The 17246-nt window shown below is 39.2% G+C and overlaps 2 protein-coding genes across 2 annotated transcripts in view; both read right to left on the bottom strand.

The window, feature by feature from the left end:
• Positions 1-2579, bottom strand: part of rab21 (RAB21, member RAS oncogene family) — a 26969-nt gene extending 24390 nt beyond the window's left edge. The window contains exon 1 of the mRNA XM_050037864.1: positions 2093-2579. Within this exon, the coding sequence (XP_049893821.1) occupies positions 2093-2230 (138 nt within the window). The 5' untranslated portion in view covers positions 2231-2579. The remainder of the gene's footprint in view (positions 1-2092) is intronic.
• Positions 2580-5984: 3405 nt separating this feature from the next.
• Positions 5985-17246, bottom strand: part of shank3b (SH3 and multiple ankyrin repeat domains 3b) — an 82896-nt gene continuing 71634 nt past the window's right edge. Inside the window, exon 27 of the mRNA XM_050037848.1 lies at positions 5985-16706. Within this exon, the coding sequence (XP_049893805.1) occupies positions 16112-16706 (595 nt within the window). The 3' untranslated portion in view covers positions 5985-16111. The remainder of the gene's footprint in view (positions 16707-17246) is intronic.

Genomic DNA, 17246 nt, shown 5'->3' with positions numbered 1-17246 from the left:
GAAGGCCGCCTCGGTCTGTTTAAACTAAAAAGGTTCCTCCAATATGTCTACCCTACGAGGTGGAAAATTGGGCACCTCGGATCAACTCGCCAATCCAGCTCTGTGTGTCTAAACGCTCGCAGCTTGCCGGCAAAACGGCCCAACATTCACCGAAAATCTGGCAGTGTAAAAGGGGCTAGTGTTTTTCTCTATTTACGCACCAACACACCACGATAAAGTACTCGTACATGCAAACCTACTGGGCAATACAACAGTTTCTATCGATGTAATTCAGTTTGTAAAAATATAAAACAGGGAAAGGCTGCAAATCTTCATGTTTGAGAAGCTGAAATCAGAAAATGTTCATCATGTCTGAATAAAGCAGAGAGACGGAGGAGAGATGATGGAGAGAAATAGAAAGTGAGCAGCGGTGGGAGAGAAACAGGAGGACAGAGGACGAAATGAAACTGAAACTTCACTTTTATTTGGCAGTTATTCAACGTAACCTGTTTCATTGGCTGAACAAGGATAAGAAAAATGATTCAGCATCAAACTTTATCATTATTATAAATATTTATTCCTATTTTTAATTTTGTTTTGGAGTGACATAACCAGCTTTGTTCATTTATTTTTTTATCAACATATTTATTAACTGGAATCAGGGATGAAGCTGACGTGCTGCACAGACTGTGATGTTGGGCTATAAAATGAACTTAATAATAATCAACAGATGTTTTGCTCGTTTGTTTACAGCACATTAATTATTTGCATTATGTGTTTAATATGTTATAAACCGTGACGATCCTTTGGATGCAGCAGTCGTCTCCTTTAAATCTCTGACTTCTTTTTATGTGCTGTTGGAAACTAAATTTCATTTGTCCTGTATTGTTTCAAATGATTTAATATAGACGGGGTCATCCTGCATGATGCTGTGACTTCAGTCCGAGTTTATCTGCAGGGTTTTAAACACTGAGCACTTCTACAACCTGATAAAGACAAAGTGAGGCCGGTCACACAGCAGCATGTTACACATTACAGCAGCACAGTGTTATTACAGCACAGATCTATCGACGTGGGTTTAATGTGCAGAATTCAGGACGGGGACGAAATTTAGTTATTGACGAGACATTGATTATTAACAGTGTGTGTGACAGTCAGCCGGTGATGTCTGTGTGGACGAAGTACTCAGAGTATTTATCTCAGTAAAAGTATAACACAGTGAGAGTACTCCACTACACTACAAGTGAAAGCTCTGGTCCACTTGGCTCTCACCTCCGTCACCCCAGATAATCCCGGCTAGACGGGCTGCTCTGGTTTCAGCCACATCAGCTCTGTTTCGCCATAACCCCCCCGCACATAAAAGATTAGTTTCATAGAGTTGGTTTTCATCTTAACAAAAAATAAATAAAAACAAACAAACAAAAAAAAGAGATCACCTTGTCTTCACAAATAATAATAATAAAAAAGCACACAAAAAGTTAGTTTTATACAGTTGGTTTGTGTCTTAACAAAAAAATAAATAAAAACAAAATAAAATTTAAAAAAAACAGCACACAAAAAAATAGTTTTATAGAGTTGGTTTTCGTCAATCTGTTCTTACAAAAAAATATTGACACAAATCGATCTCCATACTTGAGTATTTGTAGATTTGCAAAATAGGTTTGTTTTTTTTATTTTCCATACTGTGTATTTGTGGGAGGTGTTTTATATCCACAGATTACACATTCACACAGGGATTGTCAATCTGTTTACACAAATGATATTGACATAAATCTGTCTCCATAAAATCCCCCACCTCTAATATACAGCTGTTTATCCACATATTTATGAACACATTAATTCTGTCTGCTGCTGTCATGTCTGTTTCTGTGTGAGAACATTAGGGGGGTGTAACTGACCCCCTGTATGTGAGCACACAGTTGCTTATTAAAGGTAATTCAGATTATCATTAATAATAATAATAACAATAATAATAATAATACAGGACTATATGTGTGTGTTACAGCAGCAGCTCAGCTCCACCGCCCTCACCAGCCCTCCATGTTGCTGACCTGTCACGGCTCCTCTCTGTCACTAACCCGGGCTAGCAGCAGCCTCTTCCTGGGTGTCTTACCTGTAGAGTTGTGATGTGTTTGTCGTTGAATTTGTTTTCGCAGTATCGCAGCACCAGCGACGTCTTCCCCACGCAGCCTTCGCCCAGCAGCACCACCTTGAACGAGTAGGTTTTGCCGCCCGTCCCTCCGGCCGCCATGGCAGGCAGTGTTTTACCAAACAAGTCCTGTCGCTTCTTTTTCCCCACGAATCAAAACAAGCCGTATCAAGCTAGCGACGCTGATGCTAATGCTAACCCCGTTCACAGCTGAAGTCCTGCGCAGCTCACATCAGCTTCCGTCTTTAAAAAAAGGAGCTAAAATCAGGAGAGAAACGCGTCGACAGCAGAAGCGACTCTGACCTTTATTGATATCTACCAACAGGTGGGAGGAAACGGGTCCGAACACTGAGCTACGTCCCGTTTCTACCTGATACCGAAACCCTGCGCTTCTCCCAACTAATGGCGTCTCTCTGAGCTAGCTGATAGCCGGCTAGCACCGCCGAAGATCGTCTATATCCGGGAAGATGACTCACTGCGTTCTATGAGCACGCGCAGCATCACACCGTCTTTTTAACTTCCTGCTTCCGGTGGCGGAATCAATAATAAATTTGTCTACAAAATAAATGAATAAAATGTCAATTAAAAATATATATATTTTGCAGCTATAAAATAGATCTGCAAATACACGATTTCCACGGATTCTATATATAATAGAAATATATTATAAAATCAAAAACTATTTCGCAAACACACATTTAAATTCCACAAATTAATTTAATTTACAAATAAATTAATTAAAAAATAAATGACAAGCATTTGCGATATCTACTTGACATTTACAACTCTCAAACAGATATTTGTGAATCCAGGTTTTATTTGTGAATCTCAATTCTTTAATAGATAACACATTAATAGACTGTCAATCTGTTTACGCAAATAATACTGACACAAATCTGTCACATAAATGTAGCTCAGAGCATTTGCTCATGTACAGTACTCAAATATAAATTAAGGTGCTTGTACTGAACTTTACATTTACATTGTATGCTACTTTATACTTTTATTCCACTACACTTAATGGCTAAATATGAAAATATGCCGCACTGCTGTAGATTAAACTCCCCAACAGGACATACAGGAGTTAAACTGAGCTCAACCTTAAACATCTACAGCAGGAAAATGACACATACACATTAACGCAGCATCATCCAGTAGTTTGGTCCTCAGGATCCGCAGCAGAGTGAGAGCTCTGTCCTTCCTGCTCCTCTGTGCAGCATCACATGATGACATGTGTGTCTGTCAGAGCTTAGGGGGTTTCTCCTGTTGGCACATCAAACAATACAACAGAACATCATCATCATCATCATCATCATCATCATCATCATCATCATCACTCAGCATGTCAGGCTTCATGTTAAACAGAAATATGTTAATGGCGTTAATTCAAAGAGCATTCTGGGATATTCTTGTTTTAAATAAGAATATAAATAACAATAATAATAATAATAATATACTGTATATAACAAATATGTCCAAATATACTGTATATAACAGAATAACAACAATTTTATTTAATTTTTGTAATTTTATATTATTATCATTATGATTATTATTATCATTATGATTATTATTATCATTATTATTATTATTTAATATAATTATTTACTTTTGATATTATTTCCATTGATATTAATATTATTTTCTATTTGTATATATTTTCTATTTATTTATTATTAAAGGATGAAAAACAAATAAATATAAGTTTTTTTATTATTATTTTTTTTTATGTTTGCCATACACACAAAATTATGTGTATTTCAGGAGTTCCTTATTTTAATGGTCAGTGAACAGGAGAGATGTACATGACAGATCTGGGATCATCGGTCATGACCCGGATTGACCCAAAAATGCAACATGTGTTTTATTTTATTTTATTATATTTAAGTTTTATTTGATTTGATTTGATTTCTTTGTTTTGTTTTGTTTCGTTTTATTTTATTTTTGTTATATATCTTCATTTTATTTTATTATATTTCATTTTTGTTTTGTTTTGTTTTATTTTAATTTTGTCATATATTTTTTATTTTATTATATTTCATTGTTGTTTTTGTTTTGTTTTATTTTTCGTTTTATTTTATTTCATTTTAGTTTAGTTTATTTAAGCTTTATCTGATTAGATTTTTTGTTTTATTTTATTTCATTATATTTCATTTTTGTTTTGTTTTATTTTATTTTTGGCCTAACAGTAGTCAGATTTAAATGTGTTGCAGGCATCAGCCTCTGAAACGTCACGTGTAAGTTTTTAATTGTATAATATGAACTCATCTCAGTGATGAAACAAACACAGGACATGACGTCAGTGTCTTTTACAGGTTTGAACTTCCAAATAATTTCCAGAAGTTTACAGGAAATACCTTTTTAACTAATATCAGAGAAAACAGCACCTGACCACACAGTTTTATTTTACTTTACTTTTAATTCACTATATTTATCACTTAACACTTAAGTTATTAACGGCTTTTCAATAAATGTCCCAAACACAGGAGGAGCTTTTAAACATGTTGCAATAATTTACTATGAAACTAACCAGTGTATTTTAGTGTAAAGTATTTGAAACTGTCGACACATTAAATATGTTCAGTTATAATATCCAGTCATACAACATATTGATAATAAAACACTCTGAAAGGAGTGTTAGTTTATAATTTATACTTTTAATATTTCAAGTACACATTAATGATAATAAATTTGTACTTTTACTTAAGTAACATTTAGCAAACCTTTTTATGTAATGAATTATTTTTAGTGTCCAGTATTTCTACTTTTACTTCAGTAAAAGATCTGCATACTTCTTCCACCACTGTTTATTTTTATTTATTATTTAATCTTTTTAGATTAAATTGAATTAAGTTAAATTAAATCAAGTCAAATCAAATTTTACTTAACAATGAAATGCCATGAAGTTTTACACAATCCTTCAGTGTCTGTATTTTAGTTGTAACAAAGCTCTTACTCTGACCACACGGTGGCGCTGTTGGTGCATTTTTTAATCAGCTGAGAGCAAAATCACAGAGACTGACAGTTTGGAGTCTGCAGTGTTTGTAGTTTTGGAGATGTTGGACGAGAAAGGAACATTTTATATTAATTCAATCACAGAAAAATCTAATGTTTGATTGCTGCTAAAACTCAAAGCACATGTTAAATATTTGGCCAACAAATTAAGAATATGTTGCTCTGAAACTGTGGGACGAGCTGTGAGCCAAAAAAACTGTGGCACAATAATAAGTATGGATGATAATAATAGTTCCACACAACTAAATATTATAATTACACCGTTAACTAACAGCCTGAACACGAGCCGGTCTCAACATGTTCGCCTTCAGACTCAACTTGTGTCTGAGAATAATCTCCTGAACTACACGCAGGATCTATTTCCTGGTCAGATGCAGTGATTTCTTGTTTGTCTTGTTGCCAGGCAACCAGCAGATTCGGCACATCACCCCCATGTGACACCACAACTTCTAATTTTATTACTATAAGTTAAAGAAATAAGATTTAACATGATGATCTGTGATGTTCAGAGGAGCTGCTGGGTGGGTGTAGTTTTCTTTGGACAGAGTCAGGCTAACAGTTTCCACCTGCTTAGAGTCTTTGTGCTAAGCTAACTGCTAACCGCTAACTGCTAACTGTAGCTTCACATTTACAAACATAAGAGAGTCAGACTGTTTTAAACCTTTGAACCTGGAGATCAGAACTGAATTATATTTGATACCAGAATATCAAACTGTTGAAGCTCAGGTAGAATCATCTAAACGATCTAAACGAGGTCAGAGGTCACCAACACACCTTGACCTGAGCCGACAGCTCTTATTGTGAAAGAACCACACAGGAAGTCACGGCTGTTTAACTTTGTAATAAATGACAATTTATTATAAAGATTACAATCTGTTGCGTTGCAGAGCTCATCGGTTGTCGTTTGTGTGCTCTTCAGTTTTTAGAAAAGGGAAGAAAAAAACTACAAGTACACACACCACTCACTCCAGAAGAAACTACAAACATACTGTAAAAAGAGGAAGCTAGAGAGGAAGAGGAGGAGGAGGAAGGTAACCATAAAACCATTATAACCAGGTGAGTATCAGGAGGAGGAGGGTTTCACACGCAGGTTAGAAAGCCAGGATTCTCAGCCAATCAGCAGGAAGCTGAGGCGTTACCATGGTGAACGCTGTCAGATATGCAGTGGCGGCCATTTTGGCTCTTGGTTCCATCTTTTTATACGATCGTCTCCTGTCGGCCTCTTGTTAATACTCCGACATTTTGTCTCCGACTGTTAAATGTTCTAATTAACAACGATAGAATAAATATTTAAATCGTTAACTTAAGTAAAAGTACTACTATATGAAAATACTCGATTACAAGTAAAAGTCCTGCGTTCAAAATTTCACTGAAAACTACAAAAGTATTTAAAACAAAATGTACGTAAAGTATCAAAAGTAAAAGTACTCACAACGCAGAGTCGTTATTATCGATGTGTTAATATGTCAGCTGATACTTTAATGTTGACGAACTAATTTTAACTACTTTATATACGTTTTATAGTTTGATCTGTTACAGTGGATCAGTTTTCATAAATCCGTCATGTTCGGTTTGTAAAATAATACATTTGAAAAGTAACTACAGCTCCCTAAAAAACTGTAGCGGAGCACAAAGTACAATATTTCTCTGTGATATGTAATGACGTATAAAGTAGTGTAACATGAAAATACTCAGTTCTTGACTAAATGCACTCAGATATTTTCCACTGTCTTTTCTTTGAGGAAAATTTGACTTTCCAAAATCAGTCGTAAGTGATTCGTAAGAATGTAATTTTCAGCCGTTAGAAGCTGCGGATAAAATAAAAAAGGGAGCTTGTGTTTGAGATAATGAAGCCGAAACTGACCCAGAATTTTACATGAGTTCCTTTCAACTGCAGATTATATTATACTTTACAGTTACAGTTGATATCTCTCCTTCAGTTTTTATGTCGACAGGCTTCTCATACCTTTGACTATTTTTTAAATCAAAGAATAAGATATTTTTCTGACACAACTGTTCATCTTTTGCACAAATAATTCAGCTACGAGAGTTCACCCGTCCATCCAGGACTTTAAAACCTCAAACTGTCAGTCACCTGATAGCGTCTATTAAAAACACAAACAGGATTTTTACTTGAAACCAGAGGAGCCAAAACAAATCTTCCCTTTTCACAAACTGTCTGCTGTGGAGACAAAGGTCTGATTAACTGTCTGGTGATAGGTGAAAATAAATCGGGACCAGGCAGAAAAACTTCACTCGTGAGTCACCCGCAGAGCCCGAACCCGACAGATGGACCGGTGACTCAGGGATTTGAAAAACAAAAAACATGTTGCTGCTGAATAAACTTTGATTCATGTGTTTATCTCGACTCTGAACAATCTGTTACACTGGTTTAATTTTGAAGGCAGAACTTCAGCTAAAAATAAAAACAACAAAAGGAACTACTTTTCCAGGTGGAGGAACACCGCCGACCTCACTTCATCGTCACGTCACTGACGAGACTTTTAGCAGCAGGTTTGCTGGTTCCTGATTGGCTGAGAAATCCTACAACAAGTGGATGACCTCATGTTTCTATTAGTGTACAGGGTGGGGGACCTGAGGTCAGAGGTTACGAGGTCACATGACCTCTCCATCGCTGATTATCACTGTTACACTGCAGAGAAAGCGACAGCCCACATCTCACTCTGTGGATGACTCTGTACAGTAGACTATAGTCCATTATAATATATACTACACATTTAGTGTGTATGTGATGTGTGTGATATTCACTCTGTGGAACAGCTACACACCAGCACGCTCTTCTTCTTCTGTGGTTATAAAGATAAATGATGTCAAGAAGGTCAATTAATCTAAACTCTGAGGACATCAGGACACTTCTCCGTCTTATCTGAAGTCTGAATATAGGATTATTTTTGTTACTTTCCCAAACCAGCAGCCTGATAATCTCGCCTACATCAGCAGCATTTACATATACGGAGGAGAGCAAGTACGAACTTTTCTACGTATGATTCGTTGCATCCTCTTCTATATGGCGAGAAGTCTTCTGCCGCCATCTGAACATCTACACACACCTTTTCTTTGCCTTGAGGTGAACGAACAGCACTTCATACCAACTAGTTAGCTTCAAGCCCGCCCCAAACTTCAACCTGAGCATCTTTAAATCAGCTGTCTCGATCCTTTTAACGATGTTAACTAACTTTAGGAGCAACTTAACAAATCCCGATTAGCTTACTCGCTTCAAATATTTAAATTTGTCTGAACTCAGAAAACAAAATTTGCTGCTTTACATTAGTATTCTTTAAAAAAAACTAATTTGTTAGCTACCCCAGAACGTTAGCAAATGGAGGTAACATTTTAAGGCGCAGACAGGTGCTCTGTAGTTCCTTGACGTTAGCTTGTTTTCAGTCGTCCTTTTCGGTTTTAACCAATGTGCTTTCAACACTGGCGGCATTACAACTCGCATTTCACGCTAGTGTTGGGTCGACATTCGCGCTGCATTTTGAGGCTTGATAAAATGCCAAAAACAACAAAAATCCCATGTTCGGCAAAAAATGTGAACCTATAGTTCAACTTTTGCTTTTTCATCCAGCTGTTTCGCCGAGCAAATTTTTGTAAGCGCATATTTCTGTGAGTTAACGTTGTAAAAAAGACGACGTAATTCTATACGACTGTTGACAGTACATATAAATTGATTGTCGTAGTGAAACTTCATTGTGTAGTGGAAATATAAACCACGTTCTGAAGGCCCCAATCAGACAGAGACATTTTTAGAAGTTTTGCTCACTGCGTTTGTATTGCTAAACACCTGGCGTTTTTGCAGGAGCGACCTGAACACCTTAAGCTGAAAAAATTTAACTCAAGCAGAAAAGCGCCCGATGTTGTGTTTTTCTCATTGTCTGATTGGATGAACTGAGAGGCGGGCCAGTCTTTGAGTGTCTGGCCGTCTGCGAGGCATCAACAAGGTCTTCGAGTCAGATCCACGCCTCGCTCCTCTGTAGCTCCACCCTCTCATCCAAATATGGTCACTTCTGGCTCCAAAAAAACAAGATGGCGACGGTCAAAATGCCGAAAACATGATGTGACTTTGCATTTCCTAGGATAGCGAAGGCATGACTCGCCCTACTCTCCCTCTGATTGGCTAGCACTCATTGACTGTTGGGTGGGTTGGGTTTAGGCATGGCGGGTAACAGTGGTTCTGACAAGGGGTAAAAACATCTGGGTAAGTCAATCAGAGTAGGGTGGGTCATGCTTTCACCATCCTAGGAAACAAAACATATCGATGGGTGACGTCACGGTTGCTACGTCAGTTATTTTTACACATTGTATGGGTGCGCCTCATGTTTTTCATCCTGTAAAAAGTGCTCTGTCTGATCGGGGCCTGAAGATGTTTTTAGTTTGCACGCAGGATCACTGTGACCCAATCACAGCTCTCTTTTCAAACTACAACTCCAATTGGGAGTTACGTGCGTAACCAAGGTTCTAAGAGACGCTAAGTTACCTGAAATAAATACGGGGTTAAGTGCTGACAGCCAGACGGTGAACTTTAGTTACTTAAGCTCAACTTAACGAGAACTGATAAGAGATTAGAAAGAATTCAGATGTAGTTAACGGGTTTGGATTCACGCTGCCGGGATCTGATTTCTGTTTTTATACGTCTTTCTGGGGAAGTGTTGCTCAGATCAGACTGAACAGACTCTTGCTCAGAACACTACAAACTAGCATGATGAACTCAGATATAATTTAATTAATCATACAAGTTGGTTTTGAGTTAAATTATTATTATTTTTTAAATATATATAAACTTTTGGATTCATAGAGGATAAACAGCTGATGTGTGTCTGTTTACAACGACTGAATATCACACGCAGCTAAAGCCTTTATAGACTACAGTCTACCAAACTATTACTGTATACATTTTATTGTCTACTATACTTTATATTTTACACTATAGCTACATTATTCTACCATAATATATATTAAACAGACTATAGAGTCTACTGTAATGTGCTGTACATAGACTATACATTCTTTACCTCTGTGCTAAAGGGCACTGTGAACTTGTACAACTTTGGGATTCATGATTGTGGTCTTGGCTCGTGTTCAGGTTCTTCAGTTGGGAAAAAAAAGCGTCATAAACGCTGTAGATTTGTTGTCGTGGAAACAGGCACTGGAACGTTGATTGTGCTTCAGAGGGCGATCCCGTGTTAGGTAGTTTGACAGCAGTGTGAAATTAGTTTGCTGTGTGAAGTTATTAAGACAAGAGGGAGGTGTAGCAAAGACGAGGACAACAAGTGTCTCCGTCAGTTAAAATCAACAGTTTGTGATTATTAACTTCTGATTTTAAAGAGAAAAGCTAAGCTAGCAGTTTCCCCCTGCTTCCAGTCTTTGTGCTAAGCTAAGCTAAACACGTCCTGGAAACACAGATATAAGTCTCATCCGTCTCTCTTTAAGATCACAAAAGCAGGAACAGTTTCTGTAAGAGTTGTGTCCACTAATGTTTTTAACGGTGCAGTCAGACCAGATTTTGAAAGGTGAACTTTACTTGCATACTGTGGTGAAAAGCTCGACAGTCGTGCCGTGTGCGCAGGGCTTTAAGTATAAAGTGCGTCAGCTAGCATGGCTGGCAGGGTCGCAATAGCAATCCAAAAACAGTAAATCAAATCAATCTTATCTAACGCTATCTTGTAGGTCTGGGCAAAATATCCAAATCTGATGAAGTTTTGAGTTTGCACAAAATGTCTACGTGTTCAAAATCAAGTTATAACGACGTGCACAAAGAGGCTGCAGATATGAGAGACACAAACAGCAGGAGCATATTGTGGGATCGATGACTGTAGGCTACATAAAGATGGACGACATGACAGCTCCATGGATGTATAAAGAGAACTGGATACAGCGTTGGATGCTAAGCCCCTTAATTCTTATGGAAGCTGCTCAGCGGCGCATGAAGCCAGAAAACTTCAACGGACAAGTGTAGATTTACCTGAATCTTCTGGGACAATGCAGCAGACGCACTAAAGACTTACGCTAGCCGAGCTGGCTACTTCCATTTAGCGCTCAGCTAATTTCACTGGGTACAAAATTATATAATCATATGGCCCTTCCAGACTTTCCAAATGTTATCAGACTGAATGGATCAAATTCTGATGATGGAACAAGTCATTTCACAGGGTTGGTGATGCTCTATAAAATGTATACGCTAATTTACAGACGTCTCTTTCACATCTATGGGAAAAAGTCTTTTTCAGGCCCAGCGGTATTCCGTGATGGACCAGGAAGTTGTAATTCCATGCTTAGCCACTATATAAAATTGGCTTCAATGCCTGGTGCACTTCATGGCAGCCTGGACAGCTCTGCAAAAGTGAAGCCATAACATCTGGATCGCCCCCTGGTGGCTGGCTGCAGTATTGGTCATAAAGCCTGCCCCCTCCATGTTTGGAGACGGGACAGATGGGGCCAGACTACAATCTCAAAGTACACGTGAAGTAAATGTTCCCCAAAGAGGATTTTACGCAGCTCTCATCACACTGATGTTTGTTCATTTTTCTGACAACTTTGGTTTTAATTTGTTATTTGATGCTATAAAAGGGGGTCTGATGTCCTGATTGACAGCTGTGTGTGTCGTGTGTGCTCAGGATCAATGGCGCTACTTGCAGTTGGGTCGGCCAGATGAATGGGTGGGAACTCAATACTGCACAACTCAATACTCAATACTACTGCACAGACTCTGGTTCCAAATGACTTCACTAATGCCAGATGGCAGCAGCTGTATCCGGGATATTTTGGCTTCACTTTGGTGCAGTAGGCAGAAGCTGAAGACATGTCGTCCATCTTTATATATAGTTAATCCTGCAACTGATAACCTTCAGAGTATGTTTCAATCAGGTTTTAGCCTTTCTGCATTTTGATGCTTAAAATAAATAAATGTGGCCATGTCGCCCGGCCCCTCTGAACTACAGAGTCCTCCATCGGCTCATGTATCTGGATATGCGTCAAATGACCCGCACAAAAAAGGTGATTCGTGGGTGGTCTTAAATTTACTAAGGTTCAGTTTTGGGTGGAAAAAAACAGAACGTGCAGGTCGGATTGTGGGCATCATATGATCAATATATAAAAATAAAATGAAAATAGGAATATTTTAATGTTTTAATCCTCTGACTTCGTGTGTCGGCTCTGTTAGAATATGAGAGGCACATCAGTCAGGTGTGTTACTAACAGGCACGTTAACTGTGCAGATGTGCTGCTCAATATTAAGAGAATAAGCCAAAAATAGTCATTTAAATATTATTTTCTAAATTACCTCTGTTTTAAAATATAATATCTTAGTTTCACATGTATGAAACATCCCAAAATAATCACTTTACACGTGCTGCCTAAAGAAATTATTCCAACAGCACACAGTTATTGTAGGGTTTTTGGTTTTGGGTCGGGCTGTGGATCTTGTGTTGGTGGAACTTTTTGGTCGTATGTGCGGGTGGTGGAGCGGGTGTGGTAATGCACATCGTGGTTCCTGTTTGGAACTGTCGGTCTTTAAATCAGACCTGTGCAGGACTTAAATGTCATCAACTTCTATAGCTATTGTTGAACCAAGCAGCATTTGTTGTTCTCTGACACTCGCAGTATTTCACTGTGCAGAGATATATAATAGAGAGTACTTCCCAAATTAGGCGTCCAGTTCCACCTTCACTATGAAATTGGCTGGACACTGGAGAACCAATCAAATTGGGCTCTTTTGTGAGGCGGGATCAACGTGCAACTAGAAGTAAATACGACTCACACCCTTTGTCATTGAAATGAAATTTGGTGTGACCACTTTTTAACTCATAAACACAGATTTTGTGACTTGATGTGATCACACCGTAAACTGTAATTGGTCTGTTTTAAACTCTATTTACGGCCCCTGGGAAACTCTATATATGGTCTGGAGGAAACTCCACGTATGGCAGGGACGAAATCCCCAATATGGCAGGGAGGAAACTCCATATATGGCCTGTTCCTGGCGAGTCACCATTACTGTGAGATGGTCATGGCAGGTACAGCCACACTCGGTTGATTAATTTAGGATTGACAGAGTTAAGGGGGGTTAAGATAAGAGTTTTGTGTGTCAGTGTGTAGGGACGGTATAGGAGGGGAAGAGGAAAGGTATACTCTGTACAGATGGCTTTAAACAGATAGCACCATGTACAGTAAGCCCTCGATAAGCAGGTTAGAAACCAGAGAGGTTTACAGTTGGAGCTCCGCTGCAGCTCTCCCTGAAACACACAGCACATCAGCACAAAGTCACACTCATTGACAAATCATTATGAATCTCAAAACCGAGAACGACCTTGAAATTCAACTCATTGTCAAATCATAAGGAACTCAAAATCATTTTCCAAACTATTATAAACTCTGTAAGTCATCACCACCACATTATTATTACTTGTTATTCATAAATTCTAAATGATCGGCGTTAAGATATGAACTCAAAATAAACACAAATTCTTCATGAGTGATATTTGAAAAAAAAAAAAAAGTCACAAGAAAAGACGGAGAAATATCCTCAGCTAATCTCCCATTGTTGTTGTTAAGGTAGAGACTCCCAGTAGCTCGCTAATCGTCCAGCTCTGCCAGCAAAAAGTTCAGCTAAACTCGTCTGGGGAAGCAGAATGGCACGAGGAAAAGAACCCGTCTCGTTATATTTGTAATCAGTTTGTCAGATCAGCTCTTTGATCACCTGTTGAGATTAGCAGTGAAGCTCTGTGTCCAGCTGTGATTAGCTCCGTATGCTAACGGGATGCTGTAGAGCACTGTGTGGATGCTATGAGCTAGCTTTAGTCAAAACGCAGGTATTCCAATTAATTTTTTTCTGGTGATTGAAATAAAACAAACAAACAAACTGTTTAACAGCTACATTACGTCAGTATTCGAAAACAATTCACTCGCTTACAAATTAGGCTGCTAGCTAGCACAGAACGTTCGCTAGCTAGTACAGAACATTTGCTAGCTAGCACAGAATGTTAGCAACTGTAGGTGAAATTTCTCCAATTCTTTGGAGAGTAGAGCTGCAATGATTAATCCATTAATTGTCATAAATTAAATTCATCGCCAACTAATTTGAGAATCGATTAATTGGTGTGAGTTATTTTTAAACAAAAGAAATCAAAACTTTATGATTCCAGCTTCTTAAATGTGACTATTTTCTGCTTCCTTTCCTGCTCTATGATCATAAACTGAATATCTTTAGACAAAACAAGACATTTGAGGACGTCATGTTGGGCTTTGGGGAACACTGATCGATATTTTTTTATCGTTTTCTGACATTTTATAGACCAAACAACTTATCGATTAATTACGAAAATAATCGACGGATTAATTGACGATGAAAGTAAGCGTTGCAGTCTTATTGTTAAGTGAGTTGACGCAAATTCTAGAAATGCAAAATTAGCTAAAAACATTACATTGAAGCTTAAACAGTTAATTGGTTAATCAACTAGTTGACTGACAGTAAAAAGAAAAATATTGATTGCTGAACTGAAAATTCACAGATGACTTCTCAAATATGAAAATTTGCTTGTTTTCTTTTATAATGGTAAAACTAATAACTTCAGATTGTTCGTTGAGTCAAAGTTCAATTCATTAGCTCAGTCAGCGTAACTTAAGAGAAAACATTGGATTTTATTTTAATGTAACTGGCCGTGAAGCCATTTTGGCACCAGTTGAGTCGGCACGTTAGCGCTCCCAGTTCCCTCGACTCAAAGTCAATTGATTGTTGGTTAGTTGCCTGAAATAAAGTCTGTGGTTAACATGTTCTAAACAGACTTTCACATTTTGTTCTATGACAAAAAAATACGTCATTAAATACCCCACTCATGAATTTTAAGGCCTTTAGGTGTCTTAAAAAAGGCGGTTCAGTTGTTATAAAGTGGCTAAATGAGACTACACATCATCACACCAAACACGGCTTCACAGCCTTGTCACGGTGGCGACGTTAAGTCATGTAGCAGCAGTGTAGTTCATTTATAGCGTGATGTTTACTTTTTGCTTTAGTCAAAATCATGAAGTGGTGTGCAACACAACGTGCAAGTATCGTGGACATTTGTTTGCCACAGAGATTATTTTCTGCAATAATCCAAAATCCAATGGAGAAATCCCGTCGGCTTTTTGTTGAGGGAACCAGGGTGATGTTAACTTCTGCTTTGGCCTACAAAAACCTGTCATCCCTGATGCACTCTATTCTTGTAGATCAAAATGTACATGAATTTGTCGAACACCGATGCAGGACCAGCTCTGTACGACAAAGACTCTGCCTAGAAACCTAAAAAATTGATGAATATGGATCAAATGTGAGTCTTTAACTTTCTACTTTAAGGTTTTTTCATATTTTGGTCATTATATTAGTAGTATAAAGTAAGAACCAAAAATTGTCTCCTCCTTGACTCTCAGGTCAATGCCCGAATCAAATTTTTGCGTTGGGGTGGTTGGTATATTTGGAGGTAAAGTCCAATGTAATTAATCTTTCACTGCAAAACCTGGTGGAAAATAAGAGCAGTGCACACCGTTATGGCTCCTGCAGCTGTTCTCTCCATTGGAAATGATGGCTATGCTCTGTGCGTTGTTGGACTTGAACTGTTGGTAAGAAATCTGCCAGAAGGCTTTAAACTGAAGAGAACACACTGGATCTAAGGCAGCCTGGTTGTCAAGTCAGACAAAGCTTGGTGGTTAACTGTTACTTCTTTTTACCTTTAAAAAGATAAATACTGGACACAGACCTCAGTGGTACCCGTCTGTTCGGGTCGATCAAAGAGCTGATAAGCCAAAACGTCAGCGAGATCACTCAGAGAGGGCTCAACGTTGGTAAAAAGGTCTAAAGATTCAGTCACTGCTAAGATATCCTAATCAAAGAGATGGCCTAGTGTCTGACCAGAGGTCAGAGGTTATGAGGTCACAGTTCAGGATGTCTAGAGGTTAGTGGTCAGAGGTGAGGGGTCAAGTGGAACCATCCAGCAGCTGTCTGAGAGCCCTCTCGATGTTGATTCGGTGTCCCAGTCTGGTGACGCCCAACTCCACGTAGTCCTCCTTGGTGAGGGCGGGGAGATGGGAGCCTTCAATCTCGTGCTCCTGGAAGCGCTGGCGGTGTTCGGCCAGGCCCACGCTCTCCAGCCAGTCCCCCACGTCATATTTATTCCACAGGTTGAGGGGCCGCTGCCTCCATGGCCGAAGGGCCAACAGGGGCCCGCTAAGGACCGGGGACGGGCAGGGAGAGGCGTGTGGTGAAGGTGAGGGTGAACGGGACCTGGTTCGTGCACTGGCGCTTCGCATCACAAACCGAACCTCTTTTGGTTCTGAGGGGAGGCTGAGACTGGACGACTTCAGGATGGTTAGACCTCGACCCGAGCTCAGATCTGGCCTTTCAGAGCAGGGGGCGGTGGAGGAGGGAAGCCCTATTGACCTATCAGATGGGGAGGGAGAGGGGGAGGGGCTCCGGCGGGTGACGGGGTAGCGGCTTCCTGGTCGGACTGTATAGCTGGCTCCGTATCCTCGCTGGGAGATAGTGTGGAGTTCACCAAGACTGGAGAACAACCTGCAACACATCAAACAGTGAATGAATGATATCACTTACTGTTATCACCTGGTGTTTCTACAGAGTTACTAACTGACCACCCTCGCTACGCTTAGTCACTGTTGCTACGCCTGTTAACCTCTCTTTTCTAACTGTAACCACAAAAACTGTGGCAGATTTACAACTCTAAAGTGCTGCAGGAATGTATTATAAAACCTGTAAATGAGTTAGCATGTTAGCATACCTGGTTCCCTCGCCTTAAAGTCAATGGGTTTTGGTTATGTGGTGGACTAGTGCAGGAGAGGGAGTGAATGCAGCTTGGGCCTGACTCCTCCTATGTTTCCACCTCCTAATCAGGGCCTGGCAAATATAAGTCACCTGTAGCCTTTCCCTCTCCCCTCTTTCTTGCCTCATGCTCTGTTCCTGCTGTGGCTGTTTGCTTGCTTGCTCCAGGTATGTGCTGAAATATAGCTTCGTCATGTGTAATGGTACCTGCCTTATTTGTTTTATTTAGCATGTGCAATGTTCTGGCTGGCTAGGTACCAAGCTGATTTCCCTCCT

This window comes from Epinephelus moara, chromosome 24 (assembly GCF_006386435.1).
Source record: "Epinephelus moara isolate mb chromosome 24, YSFRI_EMoa_1.0, whole genome shotgun sequence".
NCBI lineage: Eukaryota > Metazoa > Chordata > Actinopteri > Perciformes > Serranidae > Epinephelus > Epinephelus moara.
This window is presented reverse-complemented; position numbering and strand designations above follow the sequence as displayed.